Genomic DNA, 14,223 nt, shown 5'->3' on the forward strand with positions numbered 1-14,223 from the left:
TGAGGGAAATAGTTGAAACAGAACAAGAGCAGAAGCTCTGTGTCCTGGATTGTGAGAAAAAGGCTGTAGCCTTGTATGTGTAAATAAAATAAGCCGTAGCTTTATCTATATAAATACAAAAGTCAGCTGTGTATTCTGTTTTCAATATTAAACCTGGATGAAGGTCTAGTGTCGGACTGCTCTGCTGTGTTCAACCAGAAAGACGTCAATTTGGATGCTCAGGTTGGTACAGGATTGTTGGCTCGCGATGTGCTGCACCAGGCTGTTAATGGCAGTCTGAATACTTTCAAGAATAGCACCAAAACTGGGGGAAGAGCTTCTTCCAAAGAAATTTATTCTGCTTGATGTGGAGGAAGTGATGGCAGCAATGGGCTTGGCTTTTCAGTCCCGGGCAGCTGTCAAACGTAGGTCTGTGCAGGGGATTAAGGACAACATGTAGACTAGTTTCTGCATCTCTCTGTGTAGTAGTTCTCTTTTGGGCATCAGTTGGTAAGGTTGGTTTGTAAGCTTGCGCAGTCTCGATCTTGCACTACTGCTGGTTCTTAGCTTTTGTTCTAGGATATAATATTAACCAGCTTACCAAAAAAAAGTTACAGACTACATGTGTTACCAACAATGTCATACAACCAAATATCTTCCTCCAGTGATAGAACAATGTCATAGCACACACTGCTATGCCATATCAGCATTTCTGTCAACTCTGCCGTTAAGTTTTTTTTAAAGTTAACGGAATGATATATAGGAGTATTATAGTGGTATAAATGAGTCGTCGTGGAGATCGGGTAGCTATTTGATATATTTTGTTGAGTTCGGTGGGCAATTTGATATAAAACCCGATTTATCTCATTATTGAAATTTGGTTGCTTTCGAAAAAAAACACGGAGGGAGTACAAAATTATGGGTCTTCTCGAAACAAAGAACTACCAAAAATCTTTAAATCCGTGTTGACACTTTTTCCTCGGTCAACTGAACTCGTCATCGCATATTGTTTTATTTTTTATTTTGCTTTTTTGGTCATAACGCGCCCGCCTGTTTGTTTACTCTGTTGCTTCCTTTCTTTTCACTTTCTTGGATCTGGTCTTTATTCACCATAACACTTGATTGATTGCTATTACAAAGAGACAAACCTCCCTGAAACATCCACACACATACGTTATACGGATACATAATTTTATTTCTCTCTCTTGGAGTTATCATAGTTAGTTGGGTTTTGATTCTACATACTGGCAAGCCAGTTTTGATACTTGGGTTTAATTCTTGCATCAAGTCTTGATTCGGGTCAGCGGATTATGTTAAGGTTCTTTGAGTTGGATTACTCATAAAGATTAATCTTTTTATTTAACTATTTAGATGCTTCTAAGTCTCTGTCACTGGGATAATTGAGAATTACAAGTGATTTCTTATTGTTGTGTGACATTCACATAGTATGCATTCGATTTGATGATTCAAGAACAAATGGGTGTAAGAGGAGTTGTCTGTTTTATTGTGTTGACTCTTTTGCCTTTAGCTTCGGGAGGTGATCAAGGCCTCCACAGACTATCGCTCCACAATCTGATCAGGTCTCCGGTGTTAGATGAGGATATGGTAATTTTAATTGTATTTCTAACTCTATTATTTCTTATGTACTCTGCTTAGGAATTAGGACATTTTTGTTTTTCATTTGAAATCTATTTCTTTGTCAAGTCATTTTCTTTTCAAATTATGATCGTATAAGCATTTTCCATCTTCTAACAAGTTGGATAAGCGGCTACATAAATCAGCGTAGGTATAGTCAGTTCTAATGGTACAGTCATTTTTCAACAATGCCCCATGTTCTATTGTGAATATGCCATGCGAGTATGTGTTTTACTAAAGAAGAAAGTAGATGATACATAATGTCAGTTTACCAAAGAATTAAGTATTAGGTTGTCAGTATAGATGATCCATAATGCCATCTTGCGCACCCAATTTTCAATAGAATCAAGCGGGTGATCCATAGTCTTATCTTGCACACCCAATTTTTCCCAAATAATGGACACTAGGTTCTTAAGCTTTAGCAATCCCACATATCCTCTTTGTACTTAACATAGGTCAATTTTTTTTACTCATGTTTAACTTTTTCATTGTCTCTTGGAATCAATTATAATAGTTGTTAGGGTGAGGAGTGGCATAGCAATGCAGGAAAAGGTTTTAGTAAGTAGTAAATTTCTCACCCCTTCCATTTCAAGGCTACAGCTGACATTTCTTACCCTTTCCATTTCATCGATGTGCAATTATGACTCAGATATTTTATTTTAGACTTGGAGCAGGTTAAAAACAGAAAGCTATTATTTGCTAATTCCTGAAGCATTTTTCTCTTAATAATTTGCCCTGCTTCAAATCTCTTAGAATATTGTTTTACTTCTTGTATTCATACTAAAAACCTGCTGAATTCACAGTCGCTATATCTACGGGGCAATTTAAAAGCTTGTACGTTTTTTTATTTTTCCTTCAAGTCTTGATAAGTTATATGTACATTTGCTTCTTAAAATTACAGCCATAATCTGAAATATTTTCTGCATTTGCTTCAAACAGCATCCGCATTCTGTTTCCCTTAAGCTCCACAGTCCTCTGATGCTTATAAATCTTGTACTGTTTGCAAACTGACTGATATGAATATGCGGTTGCAAATTTTGTGTAGTGGTGTACTTCTTAATCTTATCTTTTATCTGTATATTATTACTCTTCTGTCGCGGGGATTAATGGAAGGGAAAAAGTGGGTAAAATCGTGAAGTCGGAGCACCAATTACTATTTAACACATAAAGTACAATTGATTAGAAAGATGGAGGGAACTAGTGGGCCCATCTAGTTTTTCAAATTATTAAAACTTACTACCTTTAAATTTAAAAAATTTAGAGATTTAAGAGAGACATCACAAAATAGAAAATGCAAAAAATTGTGTTCACTCAGCCCTGTATTTTGCATATGCAATTACTGCTCCCTTACATTAGATTCAATGAAAATTTTTAATCACAGGCTCAGCTTTTATGGATCAACTGTGGGCTGGAGTTGAATCATATCAAGGAAGCTATTGAAAATCTTAAACCATATCCTAAAGCAAGTGACAGTATTACAATCATTATGCTTTCTGAGAAAGCAAACAGACATATAGCTCCCCAAGTCCTTGATCCTTTGATTAAGCAAACTCTTATGAATTGTTTAAGGAAGATGAATCTTATGATCTTGGAGTCGGGAGAAGAGAAAATTTCCAAAAATTGGCTTGTGAAGTATATTGACTCCTTTTATAAGTCCAGTGGTCATAGACGAAGAAAACTAATTCAGGATTCAGCACCATCTCCATCTCCATTGCCGGCTTTGTCGCCAGCCTTATCGCCATCACCTGCAGTTGAATCACCTTCATTCAGTCCAACTCCTTCAGTTTCAGGGGATAGTTTTCAAGGTCATTCAGCATCTGGTAATTTTTTCCCTAAAGATTTGAATGGTTCAAGTTCACAACCCGTAGCTAGTGAACCAAGTCCAAATTCTTATATGAACGATCAGTCGAGGAAGAAAAGAAACCACAAAACAGTTGTTATTGCTGTTGCAGTAACTGCAACAGTAACATTCATAATTGTCGCAGTGCTATTTTATTGCTATTACAGAGTTTGCGGGACTCGGCATAGAGCTGGACAAAATGATGAGGGGCCTCTTCTCCGCATAAGCTTAAGCAATTATTCCATTGGTACATGTTCTCAGATATAGTCTCAGTCGATCAATGTTAATTTTGGTTGATTTATTATTGCTGACATTTAATTATGTTTGATCTTTCAGATTCTTCAGACAAGTCTTTTGCTTCAGAAAACTCTATAAACAAGCACAGGCCTGGTAATCTTTCATTGCATAACTCGAGCCATTATATTGGCTCTGGTGTTCATGGTACTACAAATCTGGGAACTCCTGTAAAAACAGCTACCAGTATTCTCAAGCCCAATTATGAGGAATCTGCTCAGAATTACCCCTCTTCATTGAAGCCCCCTCCTGGAAAGTTTGTAACTACAGAACTGCCTCCAAAGCATCTCCCAGAAAGTGCAGACTCTGAACTTCCTCCTAACAAGAGAGCTCCTCCCCCCCCTCCTCCCATGAAAAGTGCTCCTGCTCCTCCACCTCCTCCTGGAAAAGGACCTCCTCCGCCTCCTGTATTGCCGCCCTCACAGGGACTTAATTCTATCCCACATAATCCCTATCCTGGAGGACCACCACCTCCTGTACCTTCTGCAATTAAGACTGGTCCTCGCCCACCACCACCTCCAGTTGGCGGTATCCCTCCCCCTCGGCCACCCAACTTGGGGTTGAGACCGCCTCGTCCTTCAACTCATGGACCCCATCATCCGTCATCTTCTGCTTTGTCTGAAGGGGATGAAACTGGTGCACCTAAAGCTAAGTTAAAGCCGTTTTTCTGGGATAAGGTTCTTGCAAACCCTGATCATTCAATGGTCTGGCATCAAATTAAGTCAGGGTCTTTCCAGTAAGTTTCCCTTTTTAGCATTCATTTTTTACTGATTTTCCAATAACCTCCACAAACCCTGCTATGAAGGCGGGATGAACAGCGCTTACCCGCTTTGCTTTTTTTTCTTTTTCTCCTCTTCTGAAAACCTGAATTTAGATATACTATGGTGCTAAGAAGAAACAATGTTTGTCTGAACAGGTTTGATGAAGAGATGATAGAGTCGCTGTTTGGTGCCCCTGCTGGAAAGAACAAGAAAGAGATGAAAACAGGTGCTTTACCTTCAGGTCCTCCAACACAGTATGTTCAGATCATTGATCCAAAGAAAGCACAGAATTTATCAATACTCTTAAAGGCACTGAACGTGACAACCGAGGAAGTCTGTGATGCACTTCAAGAAGGTGAAATTTTTGCCCTTCTCTCACATTGCTAGATAAACCATATTCTGTATAAGTCTAAACACATTGTAGTTATAGGCCATGTCCGAAGTTGCTCCTTTGGCCTAGATCAGGTAAAACTAAGGATTACATAAATAAACAAACAGACAATTTGGGTGTATTGTTAAACATAGTTCATATATTTGCAACTTCTAATTAACAGACAAAAAAAAAATGAGAAGAGGAAGTTAATATATTTGATAGAAATTTATGTACTTGTATACTAATTAAAAGATTGGGCTTAAAATTGTATACTAAATAATATATAAAAACTGAGTAGATAAAAGGCTAAAAAGTTTGTTTGATCATGAAGTTTAAATAAAATTTGTTTAAAAATATATTTTGATTAAAAAAATGAGTTTTTTAAAATATTGTATACAAAATAATTATAAGTTTTTTAGTATGAAATTGTTATAATTATTTTAATATGAGGGCCTTCCTTTTCAAGATCGTAGGGTAATTAAAGCCGAGCTTCTTTGAGCTCAAGTCGAGATCGGCTCGACCAACTCCGCTCAACTCAGCTCGAGTAACTCTGCTCAACTCGGCTCATACTCATTATCGAGCTCGAGCTGGAACTGATTTTTGGGCTTGATTAAAAACTCCAGTCGAGCGGGGTTTTTTCCGTCTCAACTCGAATTCAACTCGATAAGCCGGAGTCCGAACTCAGTTCGACTCAAACCTGAACTCGATTACTTATTAATCAATGTTTGTGTCTTTTATATGTTATCATATATATATATATATATATATTATTAATATTATTTATACTTTTAATGCTTTATTAATAACTAATAACTTGATATTATTTTCATATACTCCGTGTACTGTTTTATTTATCAAAATTATTAAACTAAACAACTTCTAATATGAGAAGATAATATGCAGTATAATTTATTCAAGTATTTAATAATGCATTCTTAATTCACTAAAAAGTGTCATTATTATTTTAAAAGAAAATGAATGATTAATAATGAGTTATATAATATCATGTATAGTAATGTTATATTTTTTTTATTCAAGTGATTAATCATTGTAAAATATTTTAACTATTAATTAATATATATTCTTCATTAAGAGATAATGTGTTATGTGTGTTATTATATTATATAATTATTAAATTAAACAAATTCTTATATGAGATTTTGATATATAATTAAAAAACATTCTCTTTTTTTAATTAAAATAAATATTAATTATTTTCTTTTAAATAAATTTGCCTAGTTTTTTCATATAATAAACTATCTATTACCAAAGTACGAGAATGAGGCTAGATAGATTTTACATGTGAAAATCCAAAATTAGGTTGACCATATATAGTATATATTTTTTTGAGAAAGCTAATATATTGAAAATAGACATCAAATATTTTGTTTATTTCTTCGGTTAATATTATCTTTGATCAGTCCCTAATCAATGTCTTAATCAATTTAGTCCAATTGTTTTTATTTTTTTAATCAAAGAAACTCTCCCACGTTACTATGAGATTTTAACCTCGGGTAATGGACTGCTCCGGGTAAATTCGGATTCAACTTCGAAGAGCAAGTGCCAAGCGTCTCCTGATAGAGTCGAACCTTGATTTGCATGATAGTTGTCACTTGCTCTTATCAATTGAGCTAACTCAAGTTTAGAGTTATGTAATTTATGCAACTCTGTTATAAACTACATCACCAAATAAATGTCACTAACACAATAAATTATAATATGTGTGTGCTATTAAATTCAAAATATAATTTATGTAACTATTAATAGTTAGGCGCTTATTGTATATAGTTATTTCAGAAAAATTAAAATCATATTACCTGCTAATAAAAATAAGATTCTTATTTGGTTGTTCCTATGATATACTATCTGATATACATAACTTATGAAAATATAAAGTACAACCACAAAAACAGTGTAAATGTACAAGATCAAAATCTTATTTAGATGATCTGAAAAGTAATCTAATGAAATAGTGATAATTTTTTAATAATTATTAACATTAGGTGACAAGTACAACCACCTTATACTTGATTAACTGAAGTAACTTCAAATAACGTAAGTGTGTTATTTTAAAATTTTATTTGTCAGTTCTGATAGAAGGAAATTATTTTTAAGATTGAAGTTGAGAAAAAAAAATTCATAAATTTATGAGTATGAAGTTCGAGCTCGAGAACTCGTTAAAAACTCGATAAGCTTGAGATCTTGTTAAAGACTTGAAGCTCGAAAATTCGCGGATAGGTCGAACTCGGCTCCTATACTACTCCAGCCAAGCTCGAACACACATTTCAGGTTCGATTATTCTTAGACTTTATTTTTACTCGTAAAAGAAAAGAAGCTCGAACTCGATTGTGAAAAGCTTGAACTCGACTCGACTTGGCTTGAATTGCAGTCCGACAAGATCGCTATACATGCTTGTATATACATATTATGGTCTACTATTTATTGCCAAATATTATCTTGATCTTTCTAAAGAAGTAAGAGCTTCAGAATCAAGCATGTTATAGGGCATTTAGGCCCATGATAATAATTAAGTATGAGTAGATATGCTTTGACGTGTCATTTGTGAGTTGTGATCATTATAATTTTCTTTAGAATAATAAATTTTTGTGATAATCCATTTTCCTTTATTTGTGTTATATTTTAGTTTCATTTAATGCTTGAGGAGTATATCTTGATGCTAAATATATTGCTTCATAGTGCGGTACTAATCCGTGTTAGTTGAATCAGGAATTGAGCTACCCTCTGAACTCTTGGAAACTTTAATGAAGATGGCACCCACAACTGAAGAAGAACTGAAGCTGCGGCTTTACAGCGGGGATCCTTCTCGACTTGGAACTGCTGAGCGGTTTTTGAAAGTCTTAGTTGAAATACCCTTTGCATTCAAGAGGCTAGAGTCACTATTCTTCATGTGCACTCTCCAAGAGGAGGCAACAATTGTCAAAGAAACATTTACAACTTTAGAGGTAATGTTAGAACTTTGACTCGCATTTGTTGCTTGAATTTGTTTCCTACTAATTGCTCCATTCTTTCTAAAAGGTACTACCACAACACGGTTTGGTGGTTCTTTATGTTGGAATCTGTATTTCACATACTTAATTTACTAGCTTTGGACCTGTGTAGTGATCCTAATTGTTGTTAATTGTATTTTTCTTAAATATAATGTTTTTAAAATATATTTTAATCTAATTTTGAGATTTTTCTAAAAAATGTATTTTGATCTAATTTTATGTTTTTCCTAGAAAAAGTATATTTAATGTTAGTTTATATTAGAATTTGAATATAATATTTTACATTATTCGTATATGTAAAATCAAATATTAGTTCTAGCATATATCATAGAACTTGAACCTATATATATATATATACATATATATATATACACACACATATATATATAGGGTCCTACTCCAATGCAAATTACCAAAATACAAACTAAACACAAACCAACGCGATTAAATAGAACGGTAAGGGTTTTGGGACCGCGGATGACCCCGAGATGGGCCTAGACGGGGTCTAAGTGGGGCCTAGTAGGGTCGGGGCAGGGCCTAGTGGGACCATGGTGAGGCCAAATTTTGGCTCTTAAGGCTGTCTGGAGCATGTTCAGGGCCTGTGAGGAGCCTTAGCAAGGCCCTAGCGGGCCCCGGGCGGATTGAGTTGGGGCGAGGGTAGGCCCCAGGTGGGTGATGACATATGGGTGGGTGATGAGTGATGACATATAGCGGGTGGGTGATGTCATTTAGGTATAGTTTCCCTTGGTTTGTATTTTAATTTTTATTTTAATGGTTTGTATTTGAGCAATTGCCTATATATATATAGACACACACACACACACATATATATATATATATATATATATATATATATATATATATATATATATATAGGGTCATTCTCCTTGAGGAACTGTTAAATGAGGAACCTAGTAACTTTACCATATTCTTTGCACGTGTCCATTTAAAAAAACTGAACACGCTACGGTGAGTTTAAAACTGTCACAGCAACAGTTACTTGTGTTTTTTATTTAATACCTATCATAATCATAAATAATATTAGATGTAGATTATGCAACAAATTTATATGATTCATATTCTATAAATAATGTTATTATTATAATATATATATTTTTTTTCTAAAAGCAGTACACCAAAGATTTATAAAACAAAATACTGAACATATGAAATACAGAACATAAAAAAATAAAAAAAACACAAAAAGAAAATTATAGAACAACATAAAATATCACCAAATATATACGGAACACAAATAAAATATATACAGAACACAAATAAAATATGTAACTTAAAAAATTTAAAGAATAAAAAAGTACAGAACACAAAATAAAATATATACAGAACACAAAAAAAATATATACAGAACATAAATAAAATAATTTAAATAATAAAAACTACAGAACACGAAATCTTTTGAACACAAAAATTATAGAACACACAGTGAAAAATATTGAAAGCAAAGAATATTATAGATTATTAAAAGATTAAGAATATATGAAATAGTATGATAAAAAAACCTAAAAATAAAATTCAAAATAATTTATAATAATATTATTTTGTAATAGAAATAGATTAGAAAAGAACAAATTCTTTTATACATCTAATATTAAAGAACATATATCAATGAGCGAAGAAACATAACACCAAAAAATTAGGATAATAAAATAATTAAAGAATACAAAAAGAAAATTGCAAATCCTAAGAAAAAAAAATAAAACTGTACCAAAAGTAACATAAGACTAGGAAATACATAACATACAAAATTAAAGAACAAACACTAAAAAAATACAGAACCTAATTAAAAATTCTGAACACAAAAAGAAAATTAAAGAACGTAGAATAAAAAAGATAGAATACAAAAAGTTAAAAAAAAAAATTGAAATTGTATAATATAGAAAATTAGAAAATATTATATGTTTTAGAGTATTTAGTATTTAACGTAAAATTATTAGTAATAATGTTATCTATAGTAGAAATATATTCGACAAATTAAATTCTATTATACCAAATATACTAAAAGAAATTTATTGTTAACGTAATGGATAACATGTTCTGTATTGTATAATCTTAGTTCTATTCTTTTGCTAAAAAATGCCTACAGTTGTGTTATAGACACGTGCAAGGCTCGTATTAAAGTTCCTAAGTTACTAAACAAAATTGGTTCCTCAATGAACCACACCCTATATATATAAACCTCCCCATACTTTTAAAAGCATTGGTTCACATTTAAGTTTGTATTTAGTAGTTTGTATTGGATACAAACTACTAAATATAAACTTAAAAGCGAACCAATGCTTTTAAAGGTATGAGGAGGTTTGTTGGCCCCGAGAATATCACTAAATTCCAAAGCACATATCATTAATATCTACACCTCCACATCCACCTCCATCTCCATCTCCATCTCCATCTCCATCTCCGCCACCTCCAACTCTGCCTCTGCCGCTGCCTTTCACTTGCAACCCCAGTTGTTCTCAGCAACTCCGGCGAAACTACGCCGCCTGAAACCACAGCCTCATCCTGTTTTCTCCCTCCTCAGCCATCTCAGCCACCTCCTTTGCCGCCCGTGTCTCCCTCCTCCGCCATCTAAGCGACCTCCTCTGCCGCCCCTCCTCTTTCGTGCCCCGCCCACTCCATGCTCCCGCCCTTCCATATCCACCACCTCCACTATCTTCACCATCATTATTATCAGCAGAATGGATAACAAACACGGTTATGAAGGTTTCACTAATTTATGGAGATTTTCACCAATTTTTGCAACACAAACCACTAATTTGCAAAGCGAAAATCACTAATCTATACAGTAGTAACCACCGATTTATGTAATTAAATAAGCAACTTTGCTGATTAGTTATTCACTAAATGAAATAACAATCATAGCTCTAATGACCCGAAAATTTATGACATAACGACATATGAAGAAAGCAATTAAGTATAAGAGGGTCGTGGTAGTTATGATAATGTAAAGATTGGACGCGAGGTCATCAAACAAATATCTGGGGAGGAGAGGGGAAGGGTGGGTGATGATGCAGTGGCAATGGTGGATGATGCACGGTAGTGGCTAGGGCAAGGAAGGGAAGTTATGATGAGAGGTCGCGGGTGATGATGAGTAGCAGTGGAGATGAGAAAGAGAAAGAGACCGAGATAATGAAAGAAGAGGGATGTGGATGATATATACGTACATGCGAGAGAAAGAGAACTGGTGGGTGTATTGGTAAATATTTAGTTTGTAGTTTTCATTTTAAGGATATTTTGTATTTGAGCACTAGCCTATATATATATAGTCAAGTATTCAAATACAAACAAAGATTAAAATACAAACTACAAATTAAGATGAGTCATTGGTTGAATTTAATCTAATGCCCCCTAGAAGTCATCACACACAATTAACATACACCCTTCACACATGATCCCACATAATTCCCTCCGTTTTTAATTTGAATTTTCCCGTCAATCGGTGAACTTTGTTTTGAAATCCGACTTTACAGTAATTTTATTCATCTCACAGCGATCAATTTGCATACTTATGCTATATTCCGATGTGATTTAACAATTTTTTTTTTATTTCTGTTTGTAGTTTTTATTCTAAGAAATATTTGTAGAGGAGTAGAACCCTATATATATGTGTGTGATATTATTTATTAATATATTTTTACCTTGAATTATAGTTATTTATCCTTCTCTTTTTCAGATGTATGGGATCCATGTGACTGACCACGCCATGCCATATCACATTAAGTGGTTTATGTAATTATGTATAGGATATAGTAGCTTTTTGTTTCGTATTATCCTCCCTTCCATAAAGTTACTAGTTTTACAATTAGCAAGGTCAGTCTTAAGTTATTAAACCTAGCAGCTCCACAATGATACATTCATGAATCATGAGCTTATCAATACCTCCGAATCAGATATGTTATATATTTATTGAAAATTATATTCGAGGGCATTTTACATATGTGACCTGAAGGCAAATTAACTCGTAAACAGCATCATCTTTCTGAATGATTTATTAGCCATAGTTAGGTATAACGCTTAATAATTGAGATACATGAGATAATATATACTAGGTCTTTCTGCAGGCTGCTTGCACAGAGTTGAAAAAGAGTAGGCTGTTTCTAAAGCTCTTGGAAGCTGTTTTAAAAACTGGCAATCGCATGAACGATGGAACATTTCGCGGCGGTGCACAAGCATTTAAACTTGACACACTTCTGAAACTATCAGATGTGAAAGGAACTGATGGGAAGACTACACTTCTACATTTTGTTGTTCAGGAAATTATCCGGTCAGAAGGGGTTCGAGCTGCTCGTGTAGCTCGAGAAAGTCGGGGTATTAAATCTGGTGATCTGGAGGCCTCCTCCAATGATCTTGAAAGTCACTACCGAAGTCTTGGTCTTCAGGTGGTCTCAGGCTTGGCTGATGAGCTTGAAAACGTTAAGAAAGCTGCAGGTTTAGATGCGGATAACTTGACAGGAACAGTCGCCAAGCTTGGTCATGGACTCATTAAAGCGAAGGATTTTCTGAATTCAGATATGAAGAAGATTGATGAACAGAATAGGTTCCATCAAGTCCTCAAAAGTTTTGTGCAGAATGCTGAGGTGGATGTGATGTGGTTGCTGGAGGAAGAGAAGAGAATTACAGCACTGGTGAAAAGTACAGCTGATTACTTCCACGGGAATGCAGGAAAAGATGAGGGCTTGCGTTTGTTTGTTATAGTCCGGGATTTTCTGTTAATTTTGAATAAGTCGTGCAAAGAGGTAAAGGATCGGGAAAAGATGAGCAAGACACCAAGGAAAGACTTAGTAGTAGCGCCATCTGCAGAAGCCTATCAGGGTTCATCTGCTGATCCTCGGGAGCGCCTTTTTCCTGCTATTAGAGACAGGCGAATGAGTAATAGTTCTAGTTCATCGGATGAAGATAGTTCGTAAATAGTTGGGGTAGGTTTATATCTCTGAGTATGAGAATTGTCATCATGATAGTGTGTTTGGTAAGATAGAATTACTGGTAGACGTAGCTAGAAACTGGGAATGACTAATTTTTTTTATTGTTTGTAATTTTTTCCCTGGTGAGTATATTACTTCAAAAGATTACTTTAAAGCATGCTACATCCAAGCTATTGGACTAAAATTTTGTATACTATTTTTTCACGTCTATCGTATAAATATTAATACCATGATTCAAATATATCAAATTAATTGCTTATTTCAAAATGATTCAATTGAGTAATTAATTAAAATTTTGTATAAAGCAAATCATATTGTCAGTGACTAAATTGATATTAATTTTTAATGAATAAGTTAATACAAATTCTAATATTAATAACTAAATAGTCTATATTGTGTTAATTTTGAAATGGATATATTTGAACTAAATGAAAGATGATTTTGATATATATCTCGTAAACAAATAAAGACCTTCTCCTGGATTCGGAATTACCAATAAAATGATGTCTTAGTGTATGCAGTGTGCATCATACATGTGCGGATGTCAACAGGAGGAGTTAGTTGCATTATAAAAACAAATAGTGAAACTCGGATTTCTGAAGAGCATAGAGCACAAGTGATGCATGTCCTGACATCAGCAGGTTGACATCAGCAGGTTGAGCTAGTCGTGTTATAGTTAATCGTATTATAACAATAAAGCAGTAGGTTGAGCTAGTCGTGTTATTGCTAGTTGTATTATAATAATAAACTGATTTCAGTAAAAAAGTTAGTCACATTATAACAATAAACTGTAAAAATAGGATTTCTGAAAAGTACGGGCTAAAATAATTACAGTTATTGTTTAAAATCATTTAGGAGGGCTGCACATGGGCTGGGTTGGGTCGGTTTCGACCATTCAAGCGACCCAACCCATTTAGTACGGGTTACAAAAATTTAACCCATTAACCATAAAAAGAATTAGAAACCCAACCCTACTAATTGTATGACGGGTTGGGTTGGTTAGGGTAGGGTTAATCGGGTTGAAAAATTTGCAAGATAAGCATAATCCAAAATATGTTTTGCACCATTTTCATTTGTACAATTAGCAATAACATAGGACACTGCACCGATACAAAATATCATGTGCTTTTAGAGTGCAGATATTCTTTCCATACTAAGGTGGACAGCTGAATCTTAATAAAGTAATAACTATTAAAAATAATGTTTCTGCGATGATATATAATCATAAGAACTAGCAATGTGAGTCGTTTGATTTGAACTACAAAGCTTTATTTCTAATTGTTTCTGCACATTGCACTACACTCACTGCACATTCCATCACCAAATAAGTAAATATAGTTCCTTGAGGAACCAAAAATATTCTATCAAAGTGTTAAAGATGTATTTTGACCGG

The 14,223-nt window shown here is 34.1% G+C and overlaps 1 protein-coding gene across 1 annotated transcript; it reads left to right on the top strand.

Annotated features, from left to right (window-relative positions):
• The first annotated feature begins 969 nt into the window (after positions 1 to 969).
• On the top strand, positions 970 to 12,987 carry LOC108214332 (formin-like protein 5). Its single transcript, XM_017386278.2, has 6 exons — positions 970 to 1,584; positions 2,996 to 3,701; positions 3,791 to 4,484; positions 4,665 to 4,864; positions 7,610 to 7,845; positions 11,970 to 12,987. Exons 1-6 carry the CDS (start codon positions 1,441 to 1,443, stop codon positions 12,813 to 12,815), a joined length of 2,826 nt encoding a protein of 941 aa, XP_017241767.1. The 5' UTR covers positions 970 to 1,440; the 3' UTR covers positions 12,816 to 12,987.
• The last annotated feature ends 1,236 nt before the right edge of the window (positions 12,988 to 14,223 follow it).

This window comes from Daucus carota, chromosome 3, assembly GCF_001625215.2.
Source record: "Daucus carota subsp. sativus chromosome 3, DH1 v3.0, whole genome shotgun sequence".
NCBI classification, from domain to species: domain Eukaryota; kingdom Viridiplantae; phylum Streptophyta; class Magnoliopsida; order Apiales; family Apiaceae; genus Daucus; species Daucus carota.